The sequence below is a fragment of the Rhipicephalus microplus genome, chromosome 1 (genome assembly GCF_043290135.1).
Source record: "Rhipicephalus microplus isolate Deutch F79 chromosome 1, USDA_Rmic, whole genome shotgun sequence".
NCBI classification, from domain to species: Eukaryota; Metazoa; Arthropoda; class Arachnida; order Ixodida; family Ixodidae; genus Rhipicephalus; species Rhipicephalus microplus.
Window position 1 is genome coordinate 192,956,812 of NC_134700.1, and position 24,893 is coordinate 192,981,704.

Here is a 24,893-nt window from a genome sequence, read left to right on the forward strand (position 1 = left end):
CCTTCTCGTAATCTATAAAGGCTATGTATAGTGGTTGGTTATACTCTGAGCATTTCTCTATTACCTGATTGATAGTATGAATGTGGTCAATTGTTGAGTAGCCTGTTCGAAATCTTGCTTGTTCCTTTGGTTGATTGAATTCTAATGTTTTCTTTACTCTGTTAGCAATTACCTTTGTAAATAGCTTGTACACTACAGAGAGCAAGCTGATCGGCCTCTAATTTTTCAAGTCCTTGTCATCTCCTTTCTTATGTATTAAGATGATGTTAGCGTTCTTCCAAGACTTTAGTACCCTTCCCGTCAGGAGACACCTCGTAAACAGGGTGGCTAGTTTTCCTAACACAATCTGTCCTCCATCTTTCAGCAGATCTGATGTTACCTGATCCTCACCAGCAGCTTTGCCTCTTTCCATGCTCTCCAAAGATTTTCTGACTTCTTCTGTCATTACTGGTGGGGTGTCATCTGGGTTACTGCTAGTTCTTATCGTATTAAGGTCGTGGTTGTCTCGGCTACTGTACAGATTTCTATAAAACTCCTCCGCTATTTTGACTATCCTATCCATATTGGTAGTTATTTTGCCTTCTTTGTCCCTTAGTGCATACATCCGACTTTTGCCTATCCCAAGTTTCCTCTTCACTGCTTTGAAGCTTCCTCCGTTTTTCAGAGCGTGTTCAATTCTCTCCATGTTATACCTTCTTACATCGCATACTTTACGTCTATTATTCAACTTCGAAAGCTCTGCCAGTTCTATTTCGTCTGTTGTACTTGACACTTTCATGATTTGAAGCTTCTTAATTAGGTTCTTCGTTTCCTGGGAAAGCTTGCCAGTGTCGTGTCTAACTACCCTGCCTCCAACTTCCACTGCACACTCCGTAATGATACTCGTCAGATTATCATTCATTGTATCTACGCTAAGGTTGGTTTCCTCACTAAGGGCCGAATACCTGTTCTGCAGCGACACTCTGAATTCCTGTACTTTCTCTCTCAGTGCTAGCTCATTGATTGGCTTCCTGCGTATCAGTTTCTGTCGCTCCTTCTTCAAGTCTAGGCGAATTCGAGACCGTACCATTCTATGGTCACTGCATCGTATCTTGCCAACCACTTCCACGTCCTGCACGATTCCTGGGTGTGCAGTCATTATAAAGTCTATTTCGTTCTTATTTTCGCCATTAGGGCTCCTCCATGTCCACTTGCGGTTTTCTCGTTTTCGGTAGAAGGTATTCAAAATCCGTAAATTATTGCGTTTTGCGAATTCTACTAGTAGCTCTCCTCTGGCGTTTCTAGTGCCGATGCCATAATCTCCTACTGCCTGGTCTCCAGCCTGCTTCTTCCCTACCTTTGCATTAAAGTCGCCCATAACTGTAGTATACTGTGTTTTTACCTTACTCATTGCCGATTCCACGTCTTCATAGAAGCTTTCAGCTGAAGCGTCATCATGGCTCGATGTAGGCGCGTAAGCCTGTACTACCTTCATCTTGTATCTTTTATTCAGTTTAATTACAATACCTACCACCCTTTCATTAATGCTATATTATTTCTCTATGTTGCCACCTATGTTTCTGTGAATTAGGAACCCCACTCCCAGTTCTCTTCTGTCTGCCAAGCCCCGATAGCAAAAGACGTGCCCATTCTGTAGCACCGTATAGGCCTCATCTGTCCTCCTAACCTCACTGATCCCTATTATATCCCATTTAACACCCTCTAGCTCCTCGAACAGTACAGCTAGACTTCCCTCACTAGATAAGGTTCTAGCTTTAAACGTTGCCAAGTTCAGGTTCCAATGGCGGCCTGTAGTCCAGAGATTCTTAGCACCCTCTGCTGCGTTGAAGATCGGACCGCCGCCGTAGTCTGTTGCTTCGCAGCTTTTGAGGACTGTGGGCCGTGAGATATTTGGCGTATCCATGTGGGAGGTACTTAATAATACCTAATAATATGTTATGTAATAATAATACTTAATACCTAATACTTCATATTACTTAATAATACTTAATACTTAATACTTAATCATACTTAATTATAGTACTTAATAATATGTTATGTTAAATACACACACACAGCAGATCGTACCAGGGCGTGCGCACGAATGGTACATACAGGTATTTGATCTACAGCATGAGTGGCGTCGCCTCCGAGACTCACGCCGCACGCTCGCCATCTTGGAGGCCATAAAGAGTCTCACAATGCCACACAAAAAGCTGAACATTATCTAGCGTATGCTATTTGCTTGAGCACACGCCTCTGGAAAGGCATCATATGTTTTCTGCTAGATGGACATACTTTTCCATTTTTAGAGCTGTTTGAACGTTTCTTTGTGTTTTTAGCGGCGATGGCTGCACTATCCCGGCCTCTTTCGACGTAGTTTGAGGCCTCCAAATTGCGCCTACAAATCGCCGTATAAGCTCAATTTTGTCGTGACACCTGTCGAACAAAATTCATTAAAGCGGCTGTGAAACACTTTTTCAAGTAACCATGGAATAATTCCACTAGAAGGGCTTATTGCCTTACGAATTCAATGCCGCAAAAATTTTAAGAATTCATTCAGTGCGAGTGGAGTTACAAAGGTTTGCCGCATGCAGCGATTGCAATATCTCTTCTCTCGTCCCGACGAAAGCGCTGTAAACTAAGCAGAGAGGGGTGGCCGGGGCAAAGAAAATACGTTATCGCATCTCGTGACCTTGAGCAATTTTTTTTTATTTGAATGTGCTTTTCCTTCAGTGGGATCGCGCGCGCACGCGTGAACAAGTGGCGGCCTCCCTCGGCGGTCTCTGTAACTTGCTTTTTTACTCGCGGATGATTTTTTGCTCACAACCAAAGGGGCTGACGCCGACGGCGGGATTTCTGTGACACGAGCTCTCTAACGCCATTGCGTCAAGACCACACTACGAGTTTGTGTTGACTGGGTGCAGACACGTGCGGTATACCATTGACTTCCTCCTCCGTACCTGCGGCTTCGCGTGTGCGGGCTGCGCTGTGACGTGGTCACGTGGCCAGCTGCGTTTACCGTGCCCCCAGAATCATGGAGTTTCCCAATATACACTAGAGAGAACTCTGGCACTATTGTCTACGGGAGCTGCAACGCACAGCGTTTGAGCGAGCATGAGAATGATGGGTAGTACACACATTTGTCCAATCTTCGTACTTCTGGCCTGCTTTTGGCTCCGTGTGTGTTCGTGTGGCTTGCAGCTGTTTTCTCACGAAACAAATATTAGCAAATGTTCAGCGGTTGCGCTTCACCATCTTATTCTTCTAGACTTACCTTTCCAAATCGGGTCATTAAGTTCGAAAGGGCTAAATCTTTCTTTCAAAACAAAACCGAAACACAGCAATAAATGAAGCCGCAAGTACGATTCGCCATACCCAGGTACGAAGACTAGGCAAATGTGTGTACTACCATTTATTTTCATGGTCGCCGAACGATCGCAGCGCCAGAGTCCAGTTAATTTTAGGAAACTCTATGCCCAGAACGGCCCCTGCCTAGCTCTCAGTGCTCTTGTAAAACAAAACAATATACTCTTCATGCTAGTTGAGTACGTTGTTGTTGGTGCAATCATATGTCAATGTAATAGATTGGCGTACAAATGTTTAACCACAAATTTAATTGTAAATAGAGAATTCTCAAAGCGCATGCAAGTACTTTCCTCCGTGCGCCGGGGTGTCCTTTAGGTCCTTTGCTTTTTTCTCTATTTTTGAAAGCACTGTGTCAGAAAGTGATTCACCGCGCAAGGATTAATGGGTTCAGGTTGCATTCATGTGAAGTGCGTGTTTTGGCATACGCCGACGATATTGAATTTTTCCTGTTGACAGAAACTTTGTTATTATAAATCAATGAAAGGTTTTGTGACATAAGTACAAGCTGAATGAAAAAAGAAAAAAACAACACTGGTTTATGGCATCGTAATTAGGACCTCATGCCCAGTTCTTTTTGGAAATATTCAGTGGCTCACGACACCTAGTCGTTACCTAAGGGTACCATTGGACAAGTATGAAAACAGTGAAGTGTTTTGACATGAAAGTGCGGAAGAACTGCATGAGACAGCCGAAAGATGGCGTGGTCGTGACTTATCAATTTCTCTTGGTCGACTGTATGTAGCGTGTTTCTGGCGGCTAAAATTATGTACCTTTTACAAGTGTTTAGTTGTGCGCGTAAAAACATTCATAAAATCCACAGGATATTCGCCACGTTCATCTGGAGCTCTACATAGGAGCGAACATCTAGAACAAACTTGCTTCGGCGTGTTAAGCAAGGAGGGCTGTCTTTGTGCCATCTGTTTCTTAACCAAATAATATCACGTTTTATGCTAATGAGAGACCAGAGAGATGCTCTTTTATGATCCTTATTTCAAACAACGCTATTACACTACATGCCTGACTTCTTTGTATCTTCAGACAGGGGAGAACGACACACCTTATCACAGTGCTTGTGCCAAGTTGTGTTCTGACATCGTTTCTTGGGGGCAAGGTTTTCGATAGATTACCTAACTAAAGTGAACGAAAGCACCTTATGAAAGACCTAGTACAGGATGTTCTTCCTGTGGCCCTTTACCATTCAAAGTATGAAAAATCATATGAATAAGACGTACTAAAGCTAGTGAAAAACATGTGGGCACCACCCAATGTTAAATGTTTCTTTTTTAAACTTCATACGGGAACCTTGCCAGTGAAAACGTGGCTTGAGGAGAGAGTGATGTATGTACCATGGGGAAGCAGCTGTCGGCTGTGTAACAGACCTGAGACCATTTAACATGTATTAAGTGATTGTAAGAATGACATTTTCTTTTGGGACATTTTTGCAGGGGACTTTAAAAAATAGATTTAGCTCTTACTCCACATGGAATTTGTTTTTTGCTTTGTGATAGTTTTGTGCAACATTTGGACGTTATTTTCTTACTTGGTCTTCATTCGGTTCGGCGTAGTATGTTATCGTACAGACACTGTGATGTAAAAGTTCTGTCCGTTCATGAGTCTTTCGTGGAAGCTGTTATCAAAGTGCGAGATGTGTATAAGACTGCCGACTGTGTTGAAATTGTAATATCTTTGTTTGATGCGTTAACACACATGAAACGTGTGTGATGTGTGATTGTCAGATAAACTTGACCTGTAGTCAAGAAGGCAATGAAGAAAAAAATCTTGTAAATCGAAACTGAGGCTGGGTGCTCTAAAACACCCCTGAATAAAGAATAGTTACGCACTCGCGCAAAAGGAGTTTCCAGCCGTGATCAACGGGCCATAAGCTGCCCATTGCAAGAAAAAAAGTTTTACAATTTTTTGTCAGTACTCCCTTAAAGACCTTTTTGGTGTTCTGAAGACTACGGTCCAGTGTAGAGACTTTGTAAGGCCTTGTGTTCATCTCATGGTGTCCTAAGTATTTGTACTCAATGAGAATCGAAACTGCTCTGCTTCCTGCCGTTTAGGATTATCGAGCGTCAAGATAACACAAGCTAACCTGTGTTCAGCTAAGAACGACGTTGATGGCGAAGTCCTAGTGTAGCACCAAGAGTCTTGACCTATAGGCCGTATCCCACGAATGGTAGAAACAAAACAAGGGCAAAAAATGTTGACCGTATGTAGGGCAAGGCGTGTCTTGGCGTTATCAGAAACTACACCAGTCACATCACAATTTTGAATCTTTTCTCAGGACTCAGGCAGTGCCCAAAAGACAGGCATGGGAACATATTGTCACAATGCAAAAACAGCAGCAGTTGAATACAGGACAAATCACCTTTGTTTGTACCAGAACACTGGCAAACTGATCGGATGAGAACCTCGTCTTTCTATCTCGCTGCGCGTGCTCTTCGTTGTTCTTTTGGTGCTGCATATTCGATGCGGTATTTGCCCAACTTCATAGAGCAGCGTCCCGATGCTCTTCTACAAAAGACGGCGCAGTAGATGTATGGTGCAAATCAGTCCGAAAAATAGGGCTGCATTCACAACGTGCATGATTTTTGGTTTTTGCCGGCGAGTTGTCGAGGGGCTGTCCAGGAAGACCACGTAATTAACATCACTCAGGCGTTGTAAAACTGTGTAGGAGCCGAAATACCTCTTCAGATATTTTCCAGACAGCCCCGGTGGCGGATAGGCCTCCATACCCAGACTTTATCGCCGGGCCGATAGACGACATGTCGGTGTCGCAGATTATAACGTTGGGCATCGTAATTTTGCTGCTGCTTGATTTGGACGCGTGCAAGCTGCCTCACTTCTTCTGCTCGTTCGGTAAAAGATGCAGCGTTCAAATCCATGTCATTGCAGTCGTGCAGTAACACGGCGTCAAGCATCGTCATCACTTCACGGCCATGAAGGAGACTGAACGGCGTTCTTTGTGTAGTTTCTTTCCGCGCCGTATTATAGGCAAACGTGATGTACTGTAGAATGTCGTCCCAGTTCTTGTGATCCACGTCAACGTACACACTCAACATGTCGGCAATAGTCTTGTTGAGACGTTCTGTTAAGCCGTTGGTTTGTGGATGATAGGAAGCTGTTTTCCGATGGGCTGTTTCACTGAGCTCAAGCACTGTCTTCAGGAGCGCGGCCGTGAAAGCGGTACCTCGATCTGTTATTATGATTGTCGGAGCACCGTGCCTCAGGACGCTGTTTTCTATGAACAATCGTGCGGTTTCAATGGGGGTGCCACTTGACAAAGCCTTTGTTTCCACGTAGCGCGTAATATAATCATTGGTGACTATTACCCACTTGTTGCCAGCATGGGAAGTCGGATATGGTCCGAGGAGATACATTCTAATTTGGGCAAAGGTACCATGGGTACTCGAATTGGTTGTAATAGTCCAGCTGGTTTTAACGGTGGCGATTTTCATCGTTTGGCAATCGATGCACGTGCGCACGTAATGTTTCACAATAGCTGAAAGTCTGGGCCACTAGTATTTCTGTTGGATTCTGGCCAATTGCGTGTGTATCCGAGATTACCGGACGTTGGCTCATCGTGGCAAGCACTAAGTATCTCCTCGCGGATTGACGTCGGAACAACAAGTACGTGGGTGTTTCCTCTGGGAGAAAAGTTCTTCCTATGGAGAACACCACTACGTAAGCAGAATGACTGCAGGCTCCTTGCAAATCTTCTAGGGACGGTCGTTGTCCGTCCATTCAAACATTCAATAAGGAAAAGCAACTTGCTGTCTTCCTTCTGCTTGCACGAAATCGGAGTGGTGTCAACGACTCCTACAAACGCCATGTTGTGATCATCTGTGTCATCGCCGTGCTTTATCGGTGACCTTGATAAGCAATAGGCGTCGACGTGCTGCCGTCCGGACTTATACATGACCGTCATGTCAAACTCTTGAAGGCGTATGCTCTACCGTGCGAGCCGACCAGACAGGTCTTTCAAGTTGGTCAGCCAGCAGATGGATTGATGGTCACTGACTACGTGGAAGGAACGACCGTAGATGTACGGGCGAAACGTCATAACCGCCTATGCTACAGCAAGACACTCTTTTTCCGTTGTGGAGTAGTTGGACTCAGCGTGGGAAAGCGTCCTACTAGCATATTCGATCACACGCTCGGCTGAGTCTTGCCACTCGACGAGTACAGCGCCTAAACCCACGTTGCTGGCATCTATGTGGACCATGGTAGGAGCATCCTCATCAAAGTGAGCAAGCACAGGCGGTGTCTGCAGGCGTTGCCGGAGACCTTCAAATGCCGCTTGTTGACCGTCGCGCCATGTGAACGAAACGTCTTCTCTTGTGACTCGTGTTAATGGTGAGGCTATGTGTGAGAAATTGGCAATAAACCTTCGGTAGTATATATGCGCATAGGCCAAGGAAACACCTGACTGCTTTCTTATCTATTGGCACCGGAAGTTTTCTGACGGCTTCAAGCTTATCGGGATCAGGTCGAACACCTTCATGGCTCACTACATGGCGAGAAAATTGGAGCTTCTTGAAACCGAAATGACACTTCTCGGGTTTTATTGTCCGGCTAGCAGACCTTCTTGCCCTGAATACCGATAGCAGCCTGCTCAGATGTTCCTTTTGAAAAAACAATGACGTCGTCCAGATACACCAGATATGACTGCCGTTTAAGGCCTGACAGAACGGTATCCATTAGTCTCTGAATTGTTGCACGGGCTGAGCACAATCCGAAGGGCAAGACTTTAAATTTATAAAACCCGTAAGGCGTTACAAAAGCCGTTTTTTTCTCTATCTCACTCGTGGTCCTGAATTTGCCAATACCCACTTTTAGGTTCATTGACGAGAAGTAGCGTACATACCTCAGCTTGTCGAGTGAATCATCGATGCGCGGTAATGCGTATACGTCTTTTTTTGTCACACGGTTCAGCTTGCGATAGCCGACACAAAATCGCAAGCTTCCGTCTTTCTTTTTAACCAGCACTACCGGCGATGCCCAATGGCTTCTTGACGACTGAATGACGTCATCAATGACCATTTTGTTCACTTGTTCCTGAATTGCTTCACGCTCTTTCGGTGCCACGCGATATGGGTTCTGTTGTATTGACCTTGCCGTCTCCTCCATTATTATCTGGTGCTTCGTCAGTGGCGTTTGACTGACCCTCGAGGTCGATGAAAAACAGTCCTTTAACTGGTGAAGAAGATCTACTAGACGCTGTCTCTGCGCTGGTGATAAATCCATGCTTACGTCAATCGGTGGTGGTGCTGACGTGGCTTACGGCTCGTCCTGTTGTACTACACATCACTCGCGGATTTCGGTGATCTTGTCCAAGTAGGCAGCTGTAGTGCCTTGTGTAACGCGTCGTCGCTTATTGGTAAAATTCGTCAAAAGAACCTCTGCTTCATTGCACACAACATTGACGATACTTCTGGCAATTGCAACACCGCGAGAAAATAGAAGCGGCAATACTTGTTCAGTGATTCCTTCTCTAGCATGCTGCGCGCTTCAGGTGACCGAAATAAGGTGACACGATAACGGAGGTACGGTCACATCGTTAATGACTCACAGCGATTTTCAGTGTAGCACTGCGCTTTGATCCGCTGAAAAGGTCAGTACACCGTCCGCTATATTGATGATGGCACTATATTCACGCAAGAAATTCATCCCTAAGTTTGCCTGTTTGCAACACGCGGAAAGAATAACGAAAGTTGCGACGAAGGATGCATCCCCTACCTTCATTCTTGCGGTGCACTTTCCGGTAGGTGAGAGTAGCTGCCCCTCAGCTCCTCTCATCTGTGGTCCTGTCCATTCCATTCTAACCTTCCTGAGCTTTTCTGCCAGAAACTCACTCATTAATGAGAAGTCTTCGCCAGTGTCGACCAATGTATGACGTCATGTCCGTCAATCGTAATTGCAACATCGGCAGTAAGAACCCCATCTTTCGATGAATCATTGAAAATTTGTGTCTCTTCGGTCGGCAGTATCGGAGGATTTTCAGCACTTTGACGATTCGCAATCTTCTCCCCTGAGGTCGCTGCTTTTAGTTTCCCCGGCGTGGACTAGGAGATCTCCCTCTTGGAATGTCAGTGGTGCTCCGTCTAGAGGATGGAGAATAACGCCCAGGAGAGGGTGAGTGCGACCGAAACCCAGGAGGAACATCCTGCGGGGTCATGACACTCGTGTCGACATCCGGTGTTTCGTTGAAGTGGCGTCGAAGAATAGTGGAAGCAAACCCTTGGTACCCTGCGACGCGATACGGGCAATACCGAACGATGTGGCCTGCTTCCTGTAAAGGATGGGGGACTACCCGGTCTCTTGTGGTAGTGTGGTGTAACCGGGTGCGGGAAACGAATGCTGACAAGAGGATACGGAAAACAAAACAGTGTTTATGTCATTATTTACACATATTTACAGAAAGGAAAAGTTAGTGGTTTCATAAACCACGAGCGTGGTGGTTGAACGATACATAGTTCAGAGCGACGTCCAGCACCCTGCGGCGTCGTTTTAAGCCCTGTCGGGCTCCTCCTCTCCGAGTCGAACACCAATCACGTACACACAGGTAAGGGGGGGGGGGCGAGCATGCACGGTTCACGTGAACACTGCACTGTGGTGGCGCCAGCAGGGCTCTTCCTCGTCGTGTGTGTGCCGTTAGTCGACAGTTCCCATGATCCTGGCCGCATACTTCAAAGGGTCCACCGCACAGCTCACCCAATTAGCGGGGCGATCTGCGGTGGCCGTCACGGTCTCTTTCAGGAAGACGCCGTCCCTGCTGCCCTCTTTCGTCGTGGCGTCGCGGCGACCCGATGTCTCCTCCTCCGGCCAGCAGGGACAATGCCTGGCGGGCATAGGCAGTCGGCCGGTCGGCTACTTGACTGAGGATTAAAGAAGCGCCGCTCCGCCGTCAGCTCTGACGCCGCTCACGCCAGCTTTCCTGTCGCCCGATGAGTCGCCGAGGCCATCAGTCACGCGGCTGCTTGAAGGGACGACAAAAGGGTCCGCATTCGAAGGACGGGAACTCGCCTTTGCTCGCTGCTTGGTCTGGATAATAGCTCAAATCTTCGACAGCGTCTTTCAGACTGGGCGCCGAAGGGATTGAGAGACGAATCTCCAGGCAAAACCTAACATTCCCCACAATGAAAGCACAGGGGCCTATGGTCAGGGGTACGCCAGCTGTCAGTTTTGCGAAGTGGTGGCCGCCTCGGCGTCAAAGCTTCTCTGTAGTACCAAGGCACTCTCGGCGGATGTTGCTGCTGGTACTGATGCAGTGTCGGCACGTTCGCTGGCTGTCGGCGGACTATGTCTGCATAGTTTGCCCTGGGCGTGCTCGTGTTCGGCTCAGGAAGCGAGAGTGCTTGCCTGATCTCCTGGCGCACAACTTCTGTTACTGAGGCAATTGCGCAGTCATTAGGTTTGGCGACGAGCTTCTTAGCCTCTTCTTGTACGATTTCTCCTATCAGTTGGCGCAAAGAACCTTCGTCGCGTGTCGTTGCTGAGGTCGTGGCTACCACGCTGATTAGTGCACTGTGGGTCGGGCGGTCATGCAACCGGTAGCGTAGATGCAGTGCGCGTTCGATGGGTATCGCCTTCTTGGAAAATTCATCAACACTCGTAGGCGGGTTTCGTACGAGACCAGCGAACAGCTGCTCCCTAACGCCCCGCATGAGGTGGCTAACCTTTTTGGCTTTAGGCATATTGGGATCTGCTCGACGAAACAGCCGCGCCATGTCCTCAACAAACATCGTGATGGATTTATTTGGTTTCTGAATCCGTGACTCGAGGATACGCTGTGCGATTTCTCGTCTTACGGTGCTCGCGAAGGTATCCAGGAACTTCTGCCGGGACTCGTCTCAAGACGACCACACCAGATTCGTAAACCATGTTCGGGCTCCGTCTTGAAGCGGGATATACACGTAGCCCGATTTCTGTGTGGTGTTCCACCCGTTAACATTCGCTGTGTGCTCGAATTCCTCGAGGCAGTCACGTGCGTCTTCATATGTGTTTCCGTTGAAGTCAACCGGAAGTCGAAAGTTCAAACAGTCACCTTTGTCGTGCTTGGGCTGAACATGTTGGGGCCAGTGCTTCCAGGCGCCATCATGCTTTCTGGCACGGTCACGCCTTCCGGCAATGGACTGAACTCTGGGTTGAGGCCTAACAGGCGGCGGCTGCTGCGGTGAACGGGGGTGTCGATGCGTGGAAGTCTTTCTGGACTAAATGCGGGGCTGTTGTCAGGCGTCCCGAACATGCACCCAGCGCCTCCACCAGCGTCACAATGCAGAAACAGCAGCAGTTGAATACAGGACGACTCACTTTAATTGTACCAGAACACTCGCGAACTGATCGGATGAGAACCTCGTCTTTCTCTCTCGCTGCGCGTGGTCTTCGTTGTTCTCTTGGAGCTGCATATTTGACGCGGCAATATTTAAGACTAAGTAGTCTACAACACATAACAGTCACCTCCTAACTTGCCTTGTTAAGGAAACAGCACAATCGCGTCATTTCGTGTGAAACGCCTCTGCGTAGCGACGAAGACACTACACAAGAAAGATATAAAAGTTTGACGAAGAGAGTAAAAGCGATCGATGGGGAAGAAGCTGATGTAAAAGCTATCGCATCGACAAGAATACTGTAATGAGGAGGAAACCGTTAATCATTGCTTTCGATCTTGGCGCGGTTCATGTCATTAAGCAAAAAACTCATGGTGCCACCTCTTCGAAATATGGGTCTCCATATATACAAAATAGGTGTTCTTTTTCCGGCACCTCTACTCTAAGCTGCAGTGACAGGGATGTTTTCCTCGCTATGGAGGACTTTGTGACTTATGCCAAAACAATATCTAGCTGAATTATTGATCTCTTGCATGTCTCACTAATATTATTCCTACTTAAAATCAATATATTAGTTAATTCTAGCTTATATAAGTAGTAAATTAAAAAAAATACTAAAAAACTCTCTTACTACTCGGCCGTTTCCCAGCTTTCGGTATGAGCCCTCAGAAAAGGACAAGAAGAAGAAGGTGGAGGAGGCTCTCAGACAACAAACAAATTGATTTTGGCTTTGTTTAGCTCACCCTGCATTAAACAGCCAGGATATTACAGAAGTAGACGAAGTATTGAATTCACAATGAAAGAGCTAGACGTATTCAGCACCGAGGACAATTGGACAGTTCAGGACAATTATGAAAATATTCATAGTTCACGGCACGTCTTTCTGCAAATATCAACTCATAAATTATGCAAAAAAATTTGTATTAGGCTGGCAAAAATATGCAAATGTCATTTATGTATTGAGACAACAGCATTTGTCTCATGCTAAATGTTGTGTTGGGGCACGTAAGTTAACCAGAAGGCACGCCTGTCTTGTTAGCTGAAGGTTCTAATTACAGCGTCGATACTGACGCCATTGTCACTGTTGTCCATGAGTGAAGAATTGAGAAAACTTGAACAAAAGTGTATATTCGATTTGAGTGAAAATCAAAGACAGACCTTACGCGTGACGTGCAGTTGTTCTGCATCTGATCCACATGACCGCTTGAAGCTACTTCAGAAAATGACACTGTATGAATGTCATGGAGTAAGAGTCGATTGACTCTTTACAGTACGTGATACAGCGTCTTAGATGCTCAAAATAGCACCAGACGTGGAAACATGTGAATTGCACCGCGAGTGGGTGTTATAAACCTGCACTCAAAACAAAGCATTAAGGCACAATTAATCACTATCAGCAACAGCACCAACGAAGTGCGCAGCTGCACATGTGCGCGTGGCAGTTTACGGACACGTAGTCGGTACTGCACCGAATCTTAAAAGGAGGATTTATGGCATAGTGGGATATTCACGACTGCACTCGCAGCAGGCTTTCAAAGATGGCTTGCAAGGACGAATGTTACGCGCACAATTAGTTTGTGTTCCTGCGGTTTTGTTGGGTAGGCAACAGTGAAGTGAAGTGAGGCTCACGGGGACCAATTTCATGATTGGAATCTACTTTTGAAGGCAAAGCTCATGCATTCTCCAAGTCTTTTTAGGTCACCTCTCTTTGTGGAGGCAGCCTAATTAATTCTGTCATCATCTTGAATAAGGTCGTTCTCTCTCTCTCTCTCTTCTGCAAATCTTATGAATCCACATTATTCAGAGAAAGGTAGCGTTGTGCGAAGCTATTAGAAATACAGAAAGATAAAACTTGAAGTCTTCTTAGGAGCTGTCATTGATGGTAAGGCTTCGAAGTTTATTTGCATGGTTATCAATCATATCAGAAGTTCTTATACCATAGGAAAAATGGATGTTATAGGAATATGTAAAGGCTTTGATTGACTCAGGGTAAAATCAAAGTTCCATTTATTGGCTTATGCGGTTCTACGTCTCAAAGTGATTCACATAATGAGCAATGGCGTAGTTGAGAGCTTAATGTGAATTCTACTATTTTGGGTTCCTTAAGAAGCTCTGAGATCACACAGTACACTTGCATTTATTCCTAATTGAAATGCGACCATCCCGGGCGGAATTGAACGCGCATATTTGGGTCAGCAGCACATAACCGTAACTTATAGGCCTCCACGTTTTGCATTTTGACTTCCCCTGGGCAGGGGTCTCAAACCTGCGGCCTGCGGGCCGCATGCGGCTTGCGTACCTTTCGTGTGCGGCCTGTGTCTGCAAGCGAAGTTAAGTATTGTGACTACCGATTATAGCACTCGCATTATTTTCTCGTTAAATAAAATGAATTACGCTTTGTGCGGGTCAATTAGTGAGGGGGGTGTGCTGGTTTCAAGCATTGTTTTTGTGAAGCATCCCGTGCGCTCATAATGAGTCGCTATGAAAGCCACATCACTGCAAAACGAAAACTGAATACTTCTAATGGACGTACACATTAAAGTCGTTGTGCCATTTGGTACGTTTTGCGAAACCCGACACCTAATTTTCAACAAAAATGGACGTATATGCGATATGATAGAGCTGTGTTTTTTTCAAATAGCGATGTCATTTTGAGCAAGATCAACCCCTCCCCCCGCCCCTTTTCCCCGCTTTCACGATATTGATTGTGGCATTCCATCCCGTGTAGGCTGGATTTTTTTTTTCACTTCATTTCTCTAGCTGAAGTGAGCTTGAGGCCCTTGCTATGGCCGTGCCCATGCTGTAAAGAAAAAGCAACAAAGAATAATTTTCTACAATTCTAAGTCAGAGACGTTTGAAATGCCTTCCAGAAAATCGGTAGTGTTAAATTAGCACCTTTAAGTTAGCCACCTTAAAAAGCCTGAATTCATTAGTGAGATTAAATAGTTTTTTGAATAGGCACTCGCGTGTTCTATCTGACATCCATCTGAACAACCAGGTCAATGACACACACAGATTTATAAACACAAGCATTGCTCTATTATATTGCATGGAGTGGCTGCGCACACCGGCTGGTACTAACGCATTACTACTTCCCTACATCGCTGTCATTCTTGAATGTTGCTCCTTAACTATCTAATCTTCTAAGCTGGGGCGAATTTTTGCTTTCCTACATTGGAGCACTAAGTACTATAAATTGTTAACAACTTTTTCTAAACACACATCAGGCACTTTACAATCCAGGACCCGGTCCGAGCGTAATTTTTGTCGATGGGGTCTCATCAAGTGCGAGGCCCAAGGGAGGGCTTTGAGCTCTCTCATATCGGAGTATCGAGTACTTTAAATTGTTAACCACTTTTTCTAAACACAAAAACGTGCCACGTAGGCTTATCGTTTTGTAACTTTTCTCGCCACGGCCTCATCAAGTGTTGCCATGGCATCATCAAAGCCATCCAACACCCACGGGATGGCTTTAGGCTCTCCCATAATAGAGTACCCGGTACTCTAAATTGTTAACAATTTTTTTTCGAAGCCCACAAATGTTTAGAGAATATATAGTCCTTTTTCACTCGGCTGGACGGCTTTTTGCCCTCCCATAGTATAGAAACTACACTCTAAAAAATATCGAGTAAAAAAGGTGTCTTTTTGTCCCACAACAATATTCGTCATCAGACTTGCGTGCGCTTCCTTTCTTGAAAACTCGGCGCTGGCCACTTTCCTACCGAGAATGCAATGTAACCCTCATAATGGGCATGTCGATCGTGACCGGAATGTACCGGGCGCGGGGCGATAGCACTAGGACGGAACGCAATATTAATGACAATTATTTTTGTGGGACAAAAATACACCCTTTTTACTCGCTCTTTTTTTAGAGTGTTGTTCTTTAAATCGCTGAACAGTGTTTATCAACACAGTCTTACGAAATTTATTTTTGCTTCGGAATGTATTTCTCTCCCATGGTAGAGTTCTAAGTACTGTGAATTATTAAACACTTTTCTAAACACATATTTACCCACCGTATTCAGAAACACACCTTCAGTGAGCTTGACTTGCCACTACCTTCAATGCAGCTCGTTAAGAAGCATTTGTGCAGTCTTGGCATCGTCTAATTGCAGCGAGTTTGTGCTGCATTGAAGATGATGGCAAGACAAGCTGCAGTCAAGGAGTGCTTCCGAATACGCTGGTAATTATCTTGATAGCTTTTTGATTTCCCATAGTAGAGTGCATCGTACACAATATCGTCGAAAGTTTGTTTCAAACAATCGCCATGGGCTTTTTGTCTGTACAATAATTTGTATCTATCTTGCAACATCACTGTCGCCATTGTTCGTGCGGACACTGTGAAGAACAATAATCAATAGTAATGAACGTACTGACATGTGACGCCAGAGCTTCACTCGCTTTGAGTTCTGATTTTTGTGTTGAAGCATTAAGCGCTTGGTACCAATGTCGTGTTAATTTTAGAATATAAGTTTGCTTTAACAGCAACAATACGTGTTGGCTGCTTACGTGAGCGTAGATTAGATAACAAATAGTTCATGATGACCACATGTTCATTTCGTAGGTGCCGCAGCCGTACCAGTTCGGCTACGAGATCTCAGACGGCCATGGTAACAAGCAAGTTCGATATGAGGTGAGCGATGGCCACAACCGCAAGCAAGGCTCGTACGGCTTCGTTGATGCACACGGTGTCTACCGGCAAGTACAATATGTGGCCGACCACAATGGCTTCCGTGCCACTATTGACACGAATGAGCCGGGCGTCGCAGCTGGCTACTCTGCAGGAGCCGTCTTCAAGGTCGGTCACAGAAGACCTAGGCCTGTGGTCCACCGTCGGCCAATACCACCGCCACCACACAGGGTGCCTGTAGTATTGCAGAATGCTCTGCCGAACCGTCTCACCCAGAAGCCGATTGGAGTTGCTGCTGTTTTTCATGGTGCCGTTCCAGCGGCTCCTGCTGGAGTTCCTGTGGGTGTCGCGGCACCCGGTGGGGAGCCTGCATTGCAGGCCCTGCAAGTCGTCCAGGGTCTTCACGGCAAGGCCCTCACAGCTCTACCGGTCTCTTCGGTCCAGTACGCTCCAGGTTTAGAGCACTCTGGAGGCGTGGACTTTATCCCGTCGGCGCCACGTTTGACGGCAGCGTCCACGGATGGTTCCAGTCTCATCGACCCGCGACGCTCTCACGTGACATACGTTGAGACACCTGTAGAACACCCTTTTGCGAGCTTGAGGACGCACCCTCCAGTGTTACATGAGGGTGGTCCAGGAGCTCACAAACACCGCTAGTCTCCCTTTAGCTGTGTAAATAGTTAATGTCAGGTCTGTTTATTTACGCGTGTGTGAGTGATCGTGAATTCTGATGGTCGAGGAAGAACATTAAAGATTTGCTCTAGCCTTTACGTTAGAGTTCTTAGGGAAGTGGTACCAATTGTCAGGGTAGAACTAGCTAAATCGGCACGAAAGAAAAAGACATGGAAGTGAGCCAACTGTTTAATTTTATTATAGCTTTGCACCCATTTGTATATGTACATTATTAGTTTTGTCACGTTTTACAAACTTCTGTGACACTATGTGTTGCATGATTGCCACCTACAATGTGTTTTGACCTAAACAGTTGGAATTGTTTTGTTTCATTTCCACAGCAATTTATTCCTATTTCACATGCAATTTTGTTCGCAACTGACACTTGTGGTCGTTGGAAACATGTGGCAAAGTTGGTCAGAGAGCAAAATTAGTTTTCAGCTGGTGTCAGAGGCATTTCATTTAGAGCTTTACCATGCGTAGGTACTTGTCATTTATGAAAAAATATTAAATGCTGGAGCTGTCTTGCGATCCTCTTAAAGCGGTGCATTTCTCTTAGAGAAACGCACGTAAGTGAGATACCTTAATTAATGATGTGGGTTACAAGAAGGGGGGATTTTACAGCTTTAGTAATGTCCTTGACATTATAAGAGTTGGGTTCAGTACAGAGAAAACGCTGACTTAAAAAAACTAACGCAATTATTTTCATAGCGTCTGTCAAAACAGATTTCGTTGAAGTAGGTTTGTAGTAGGTTTGTTATTTTTCCAAACGTTGCACCTTCACTTGTATGACTGGTATGAAAAGTGTTCCATAAAACATGGTTCAGATCTACATTGTGGGAAAAGATACCAATGTGAGGTATTAGGAATCATACTGCCTTATAAAGGAGCAGGACACAGAATGAGCGATATTTGACTATAGTTAAATGCCCCCCTTCCCTTTTTTTTGGCATGTACATAAATGCGTGGCTGCTCAAAGTAGCAAGAAGACGTGGCTTGGCTGTCCTTATCGTACGATTTAAGTGCAGATTAACGAGTGCATAGTTAGTCATATTTAGCATTTAACTCTTATAGGTCTACAGAAACTCTTCATTGCTGACCTAAAGGCTGATGAAGAGTGAAATATGCCCCCCTGGCGTAACTTCTAGGTGACCCAATACGCATAATGGTTGATCCCATGGGAAGAGCAGAAGCACTCAAAAGCATGCTGAAAGTTCTCTTTTGAGAGCCGGGTTCTTTCAGGGATCGAACAAGAATAAGATTATCTCATCCACCGAATCCGCTTCAAACATCCCGGAGCAGTCTCAGTTCTCTCGCCTGAAAAGCGGTGCAGGCGCAGCACCACGAGTGCCAGGTGACTTCACACTGATGCGGGTCGTGTAGACGCCCTATGGACGGCGGGTAGCGACCATCACGGCTACGAAGGGCAGGCAGCTACGTTGGCTGGATGTGTCATTACACAACCATACCATGTAACTGCGAATCAGAACAATCGCAACTAGGGACTACCAGGTTCTACACGTATTTTCCTGCTGCCCCACAGAGAATGCCGGGGCTTCAAATGTTTCGATTATACGGTATATATATTCCCACTCGTCCTTCTCTCCGAAAGCGTGCCGCATTCCAGTGACATGTCGAGTGGACCGGCTAACAATGCGTTGCCTCCAACTCCTCACTTCACAGCCCCCCAGCTCCTGTAATCCTAGTAGCATTCGCCATAACAGCAGATTATGAATACTTCTTTAAGGGCAGCGCCATTTTACGCAGTCAACGACGTGTCAAAATCTTGTACTTGATGTGTTTTGCATAAAAAAGGAGGATTAGTTTAGGCCAGTTTGAAGTTTTTTTCAAGGTTAGACCAGTGAGTAACATCAACGCACCACAGGGCTCCTTTCCAGGCTGCATGCAAAAATTTTGCACCGTTTGTGGTGATCGCAGTAGCAGCACTCTACTTGCTTTGTACAATGCGAAAGCGTCTTGGGACATTTGCAATAGGTTTCCACAGATTGAGGATAGCGAACAATCATTGCTGGTGGCAGCTGATGCATCTGCACTTTTATAAGAACTGTTTTCAACTAAAATTGATTATGATTTTTGGCGCCTTTCTAAAACGTGTTTTTATCTGATATTTATATAAGAGATAATGTGAGGTACATATGTTAAATTAAGGTGCTACTGAAACGCACGGGGTAGCGGTACAAATTCGACACCTAGAAAATAGAAGACAAAAAGGAACATAAATACACAACGACTCGTATCTTGTGTCTTCATTAGGACGGCTGACGGGCAAGTTCCTGGGCGTCCCTATTGAACGAATAAACAGCATGACAAATGAAAATAAGGGTAAATAAGGGAACGACAAACAACAGGGCTTAGTTGCAAGTAGAATTTATTTTTAAACAAAGCAGAATAAATACATTCCGAAAAAAAACTATAAAACGAATAACGACCACGCATGCACAAGTTGAAAGAAAACATAGCAAGAAACCCCTACGGGGCCAACAAAACTTGAACACGACACAAGCTATTCATCAGGTGTTACACATGCTATCCTTGGGGCTATGATTATTCGTTTTCATTTTTTTTCAGGTGCCATTTATTATGCTTCTTTTCAAATTAGCGAGTCAGCGCTGCTGTCTGTCGTTTCTTTTGTCGCCCTCATTTTTTGAAGTGATGTGTATTCGTTGTCTTGTCTTCAGTTGCTGGTTTGTCAAGAACATGCAAGTAGCTTCTGACGACAAATTAACTCGCCAACGTTCTAGCGATTCTCCAAAATGACCCGGCTTCTGTCCATCAATAATACCATAAGCTTGTGTTTCGGTCTGTTGATATGGCACCTGAAAATAATGCAGCACACATAAATGGCGGAACGAGCAAACCACCTGTATACACACGCGGTGCATCGTGTGGCTATTTTTTTCCTATGCATGCTAATGTGCAGTACCATGTCTACGCGTTATGTGCTTACTTGTGTTACCGTTTACTGGCTATAAATAGCCTTTGCAGATCACTATTGGTTTTACTATGTCTGTGTCGATTAGTTCTATCAGCTTCTGTGTTAATGCATCAGCGTCATTTCGATAAAATTTTCAGGTAGGTGTGTCGCAGCCTCGATTTTGAATGCTTATGATTGTGTCGATGTCCCTTTTGAATATGTATCCTTTAGAGTTGGCGATTTCAAGTGACTCAAAGGAGAAACACAGAAGCCTCGCTTTGTTGCTTACTGCTTGCGGCAATCATGACCCAACATACCTGGTCAAATTTCAAGTCATAAACGTGTTTCCAAGGATCTGAGGGTGAAACTAAAAGTAGTATATTTGAATCAGATTGAGTCCCTGTTCTATAATTTACACAGTGTAATGACTGTATGCTAGTAAACAAACCCAAATTTCTCGTGTAGTAGAAAGCTGACTTGCAACTAATAAATTGGCATAGTCTCTAGTCTGCTTTTGCATTGTTCCTAGCCTAACAAGAAAGAATATCTTAGACGACCTTAAGAGCGTATAGTTGCGCAAGTGAACATTCCTCTCCAGTGTCTCTTTAAAAATTCAAGTACAGTCGAGTGCATAATTTTAGAGACAACAGGAGCGCATGCCGAGGCGCCTCGCTGCGCCTTCTGGCGGCTGCACGGCTCTGTGTGGGAGCGCGTGCTGCGCACGCTCGTCCCATATCACCCGGCAGCCTGCCCTTTCGCTCGTTTCAACGGCGCGCATCTCTAAACGATGCGGACGGCGCTAGGTGCCACTTCTGCAGTGGCTGTGCAAGCACGCCGAAAGCCGCAAATGATCTGCTGTCGTCACATTAGCGCTCAGCGTTTTTCATTGTCTTCAGAGCGACTACAGAAGTGACACTTGCACCGTCCGCATCGTTTCGAGATGTGCGCCGTTGAAACGAGCGAAAGGGCAGGCTGCCGGGTGATATGGGACGAGCGTGCGCAGTAAGCACTCCCGGACAGAGCCTTGCCGCCGCCAGAAGGCGCAGCGACGTGCCTCGGCACGCGCTCCCGCGATCTCTAAAATTATGCACTCGACTGTACGTGCTTCAAGCAGTCAACTCACAATACAGGTCGTTCCTTAACAATACAGGTCAACTCGTAATGCAGGGTGTTCAGCATATCTTGCACGCCTTTAGTTTTTAAAAGCTTTCGCAACTAACTCATATCTCTCACTGTCTCCTCGGAAAACTCAAGAAGTTGTTGCTTTGAGTCAGATAAATAATTTTCACTTTGCGATTAGCCGACTGGTAATCTCACTTCTTGAAAGCAAATCATTCGGGAAATATCTTCGACAGCCTATAAATAAATATTGAACACATTATTTTCCGTTTGGTGATAGCTACTGTGGCTTTATATTTTTAGACAGACAGAAAGTGAATGACCTTTGAAGAGAGTACTATACGAATGGGCAGTTCCGTGCACTGGCATGAGCACACTCGGTCTGAAATTTTTGATTATGTGATTCTTAAATAAAAAGAAGATAAATGTGAGCCCCATTACTGTCTCTCAGGGGGAGGACACCTCAACAGTAGCTCACGAGAGATGGGGGTAAGGAGAGATTAAAAGGATAGGATTAAAAGCTATAGAGATAGAGAGAGGGGGGAAGGAGAGAGCGTGGCGCAGGGACAGCGACATCTAGAAGTATGGAGAAGATAGGCAAGATGGACACGGTCGCAGGGGTCCGAGGACAGAGCACTACTCAGTGAAAGCTCTTGTCGGTGTCAGGAGATGGCGTAGGGCGAGCCAGTCGTCCAGAGCTGCGCTGTCGTCAGAGATCGTGGGGGCACAATCGGTCAGCACGAAATCCAGGAAGCGAGTCACATCGGTCTCAGTCATGCTACAAGAGGTGTTTTAGGCGGCACGTATACCGAAGGCATGAACAGGCTTTGGGCATTCGAGATGAATTGAATGCAATGACAATAACTGATTTTACTGCTGCGAAAGTATTTATTAAAATGGGACATTTGATTTTTTTCAGAATAAAAAGTGTCGAGAATTATAGTTTTTTCAGTATTCTAGCCACTGATACGTAATTTAGAGAATGAGAAGTTTAAATGGGTCGGTTACAGCGTAGCGGGCACGATGGACGTAGCAACTGCTAATCATTTTTATTTGTGACCATTTCATGCCTACTGTCGGCGGGCAGCATTGTTGACAGCTTCTTTAAGGGACAAAAGGTATCTGCACCAGGGCAGACAGCATACCAAACTGCAATGCATCAGTAATATCAAGAAGAGTAAACAAACGCCCTTAGATAACAACACGAAAAAATAATGCGACAAGAAGCCACTATTCGTTCTCTTTTAGTGTGGGTGAAAATAAAAAGCCTCACTGGCAAGAACAGAGAACTTTGGTCCTTTGATGATTCTCAAGATTGCGCTCACTTTCTTCGCAGCCCAGAAAACTTGAAACCACAGTCACTATCACTGCGGAATTAGTTTCTTTGAATATTTATTAGGAAGCAATAAAACTTCGATGTTGCAATTGGGTTTAAATGGTTACGTAAAAAATTAGGAAATTACGGGAGGACAGTTAGTTAGGTATGTTTAAAGCAAGAACTACTATGAGTTAAAAAGCAGGTTACTGAATAATATCATGTAGTTGCGTGCTCACAATCTAAGCATGAACTTTTACCACTTGGTATGTCAAAGATGGAACATTATAAAATTTTAAGCGTGTGTGATCATGCGTCTGCGTGTGCTTCTTTAATTGCTTCGCTGACTCTTCCTAAAGCGGGGCTCAGAATTTGAAATCCTTGTGCCATTATCAAACATTTGTATGCTCCTTGATTCTTTTGGTGTCAAACCTTCGGCTAATGACTAAGGTTGCCTTTATTCATGACCTGGTGAGTTTTTGTGCATATGTATATAGACAAAATATAAATAAAACTTACGACATATTTATTCAACAATACTTGTTGCTTCTGGTGACCTGTTGCATGGAGGGAGCCATTTGAACTTCGAAGACACCATGTGTACTAGTAGATAAACCGGGCAGCGTGGTTCATTGTGACGCCTCCATATGCGAAGCTGGTGTCTGTCTGTCTAGCTCATCAAAAAATGTTATCCTACGACATTCCAGAAGCCATTCTAGTTTGTTTAGAAATACGGAATAGTTAGCCTATCAGCATATTTCTCATTATTACTGATCGATAACATTTTATACTTGGAGAGGGCCAGTATTCCTTACGTCTTATTATCAAAGGCAGTGACCGCTCTTTATAAAGGAAATGATCGGTTATGTAGTACCGCATAAGTACAGCGTAAGTACAGCCTAGCAAGGAGCGTGTAGAGAAGTTTGACGCTTTTTATGACAAACAATCATTTTCTGTTGTTCGCTACATCTGCTGACTGGGCAAGGCGGAGATGGCGTCACTTTGAAATTAGCTTTCAGAATGACTGCAGGATAACCGAAAGGCCACATGTCACCCGTAAAAGGTTGTTTACACACGCAAAGGCATGATTTTAACGTCATCTTCATTACCATTCACCATTATTATCATATTTTAGCCACAGCACTGTGCCTCTCGCGCAGCTCTTGCTGACAGCTGGAAGCGCGTGCTATAACGAAACGAATTTACGCACTTGACGGTGGGGACGCTGGCAGCCGCCGCCGCTGCATTTCGACCCTTTTAAGTGAAGTAGCGAGATTATTCACGTCTGCTCACGTCGCTCTGCCTCTCGCTACATGGTCATTAGTGAATGATGAAATTTCTCAGCCAGATCGTCTTGTTAATCAGATATTTGGCCAAGCAGTTAAAGCACATAGGCGAGTAAGGTCAGGTAATCTAGTCTGAAATGCATGATGGCATGAAACACGTGATTACGTTTTCTGAGAATAGTGGTGGCTCCGATAGAGTCCGTAAACGCACTGAACGGTGAATTTGCCCTGGTGTACGTTCTAAGCGAAGGAGGCAGCAATAGGCATGACTCCTTGCTTTTTTGAGGTCTTGTACGATATTATTTAGCATGAATACGTGGTAACCTTGAGATGTGGGAAAAAAAAAGTAAAGCACATTCACGTAGTGAATGATGATGAATGGGGCGAAGCTTCGGAGGGTTTTATCAATAAACCGTGAATACTCCATCTGTCTGTCTGTCTGTCTGTCTGTCTGTCTGTCTGTCTGTCTGTCTGTCTGTCTGTCTGTCTGTCTGTTCGTCCGTCCGTCCGTCCGTCCGTCCTTCCATCCGTCCGTCCGCACCTGCTGAATCAGTCATAGAATTAGGCGGCCCCGCATAACAAGAGAAACGTGCGCCTACAGACCCAGAGCTTAAGAATATTCGCGCCTAAAATCCAGCTATTTCTCGGCTCCAGAGCAGCAATCGAACTATAAGACAGTTTCAGCAAATATCAGACGAGTGCGGTTCTTTTTCCCCCTAAACCCGCGTTTGCTCTAGTGTGATGAGCTCATTCTGCCCAACTCTCAAAGTGGTACCTTCTGAACCACTTTTGGGTGATAACAGGACAAGGGAACAGAAAACAAGTCAGCGGAAGCTCAGAATCGGCTCTGCCATTTTTCCCACGTACGCATTTCCGCGTCTGAAACCGGCCAGAGCGCTTCCGAAGGCGGGTGGGTGTCAGGAACTATCTCTAAATACCCGACACTTCGGATCAACTTGGAACGCGACGGCCGCCACCGAAAATAACACCACGCGAGAAACCGGAGCAACTTCCTCGCATTTATAAACACGTTTGGCGATGGTTGTCTTAAACACCCATGTGTTCAGAAATATCTTTCTTTGGCCCACACTCACCACTCTTCCCGAGCGTAGATTGCTCTTGATCGACTAATCTGTGTTTTCTTTCCGCTGCCGTGGTGGTCAAGTATAGCATTTCTGGCTTAAGATATACTGCCAATACGTCTGCTCGGGTTGGCTTGTTCGTGCGACTGCCGAAGTGCGCGGGTGATATTAAT

The 24,893-nt window shown here is 45.3% G+C and overlaps 1 protein-coding gene across 1 annotated transcript in view; it reads left to right on the plus strand.

Moving 5' to 3' along the window:
* LOC119178521 (uncharacterized) overlaps window positions 1–24,066 on the plus strand; it is a 35,711-nt gene extending 11,645 nt beyond the window's left edge. Inside the window, exon 3 of the mRNA XM_075889376.1 lies at window positions 16,246–24,066. Coding sequence (XP_075745491.1) covers window positions 16,246–16,968 — 723 coding nt within the window. The 3' untranslated portion in view covers window positions 16,969–24,066. The remainder of the gene's footprint in view (window positions 1–16,245) is intronic.
* Window positions 24,067–24,893: the final 827 nt, after the last annotated feature.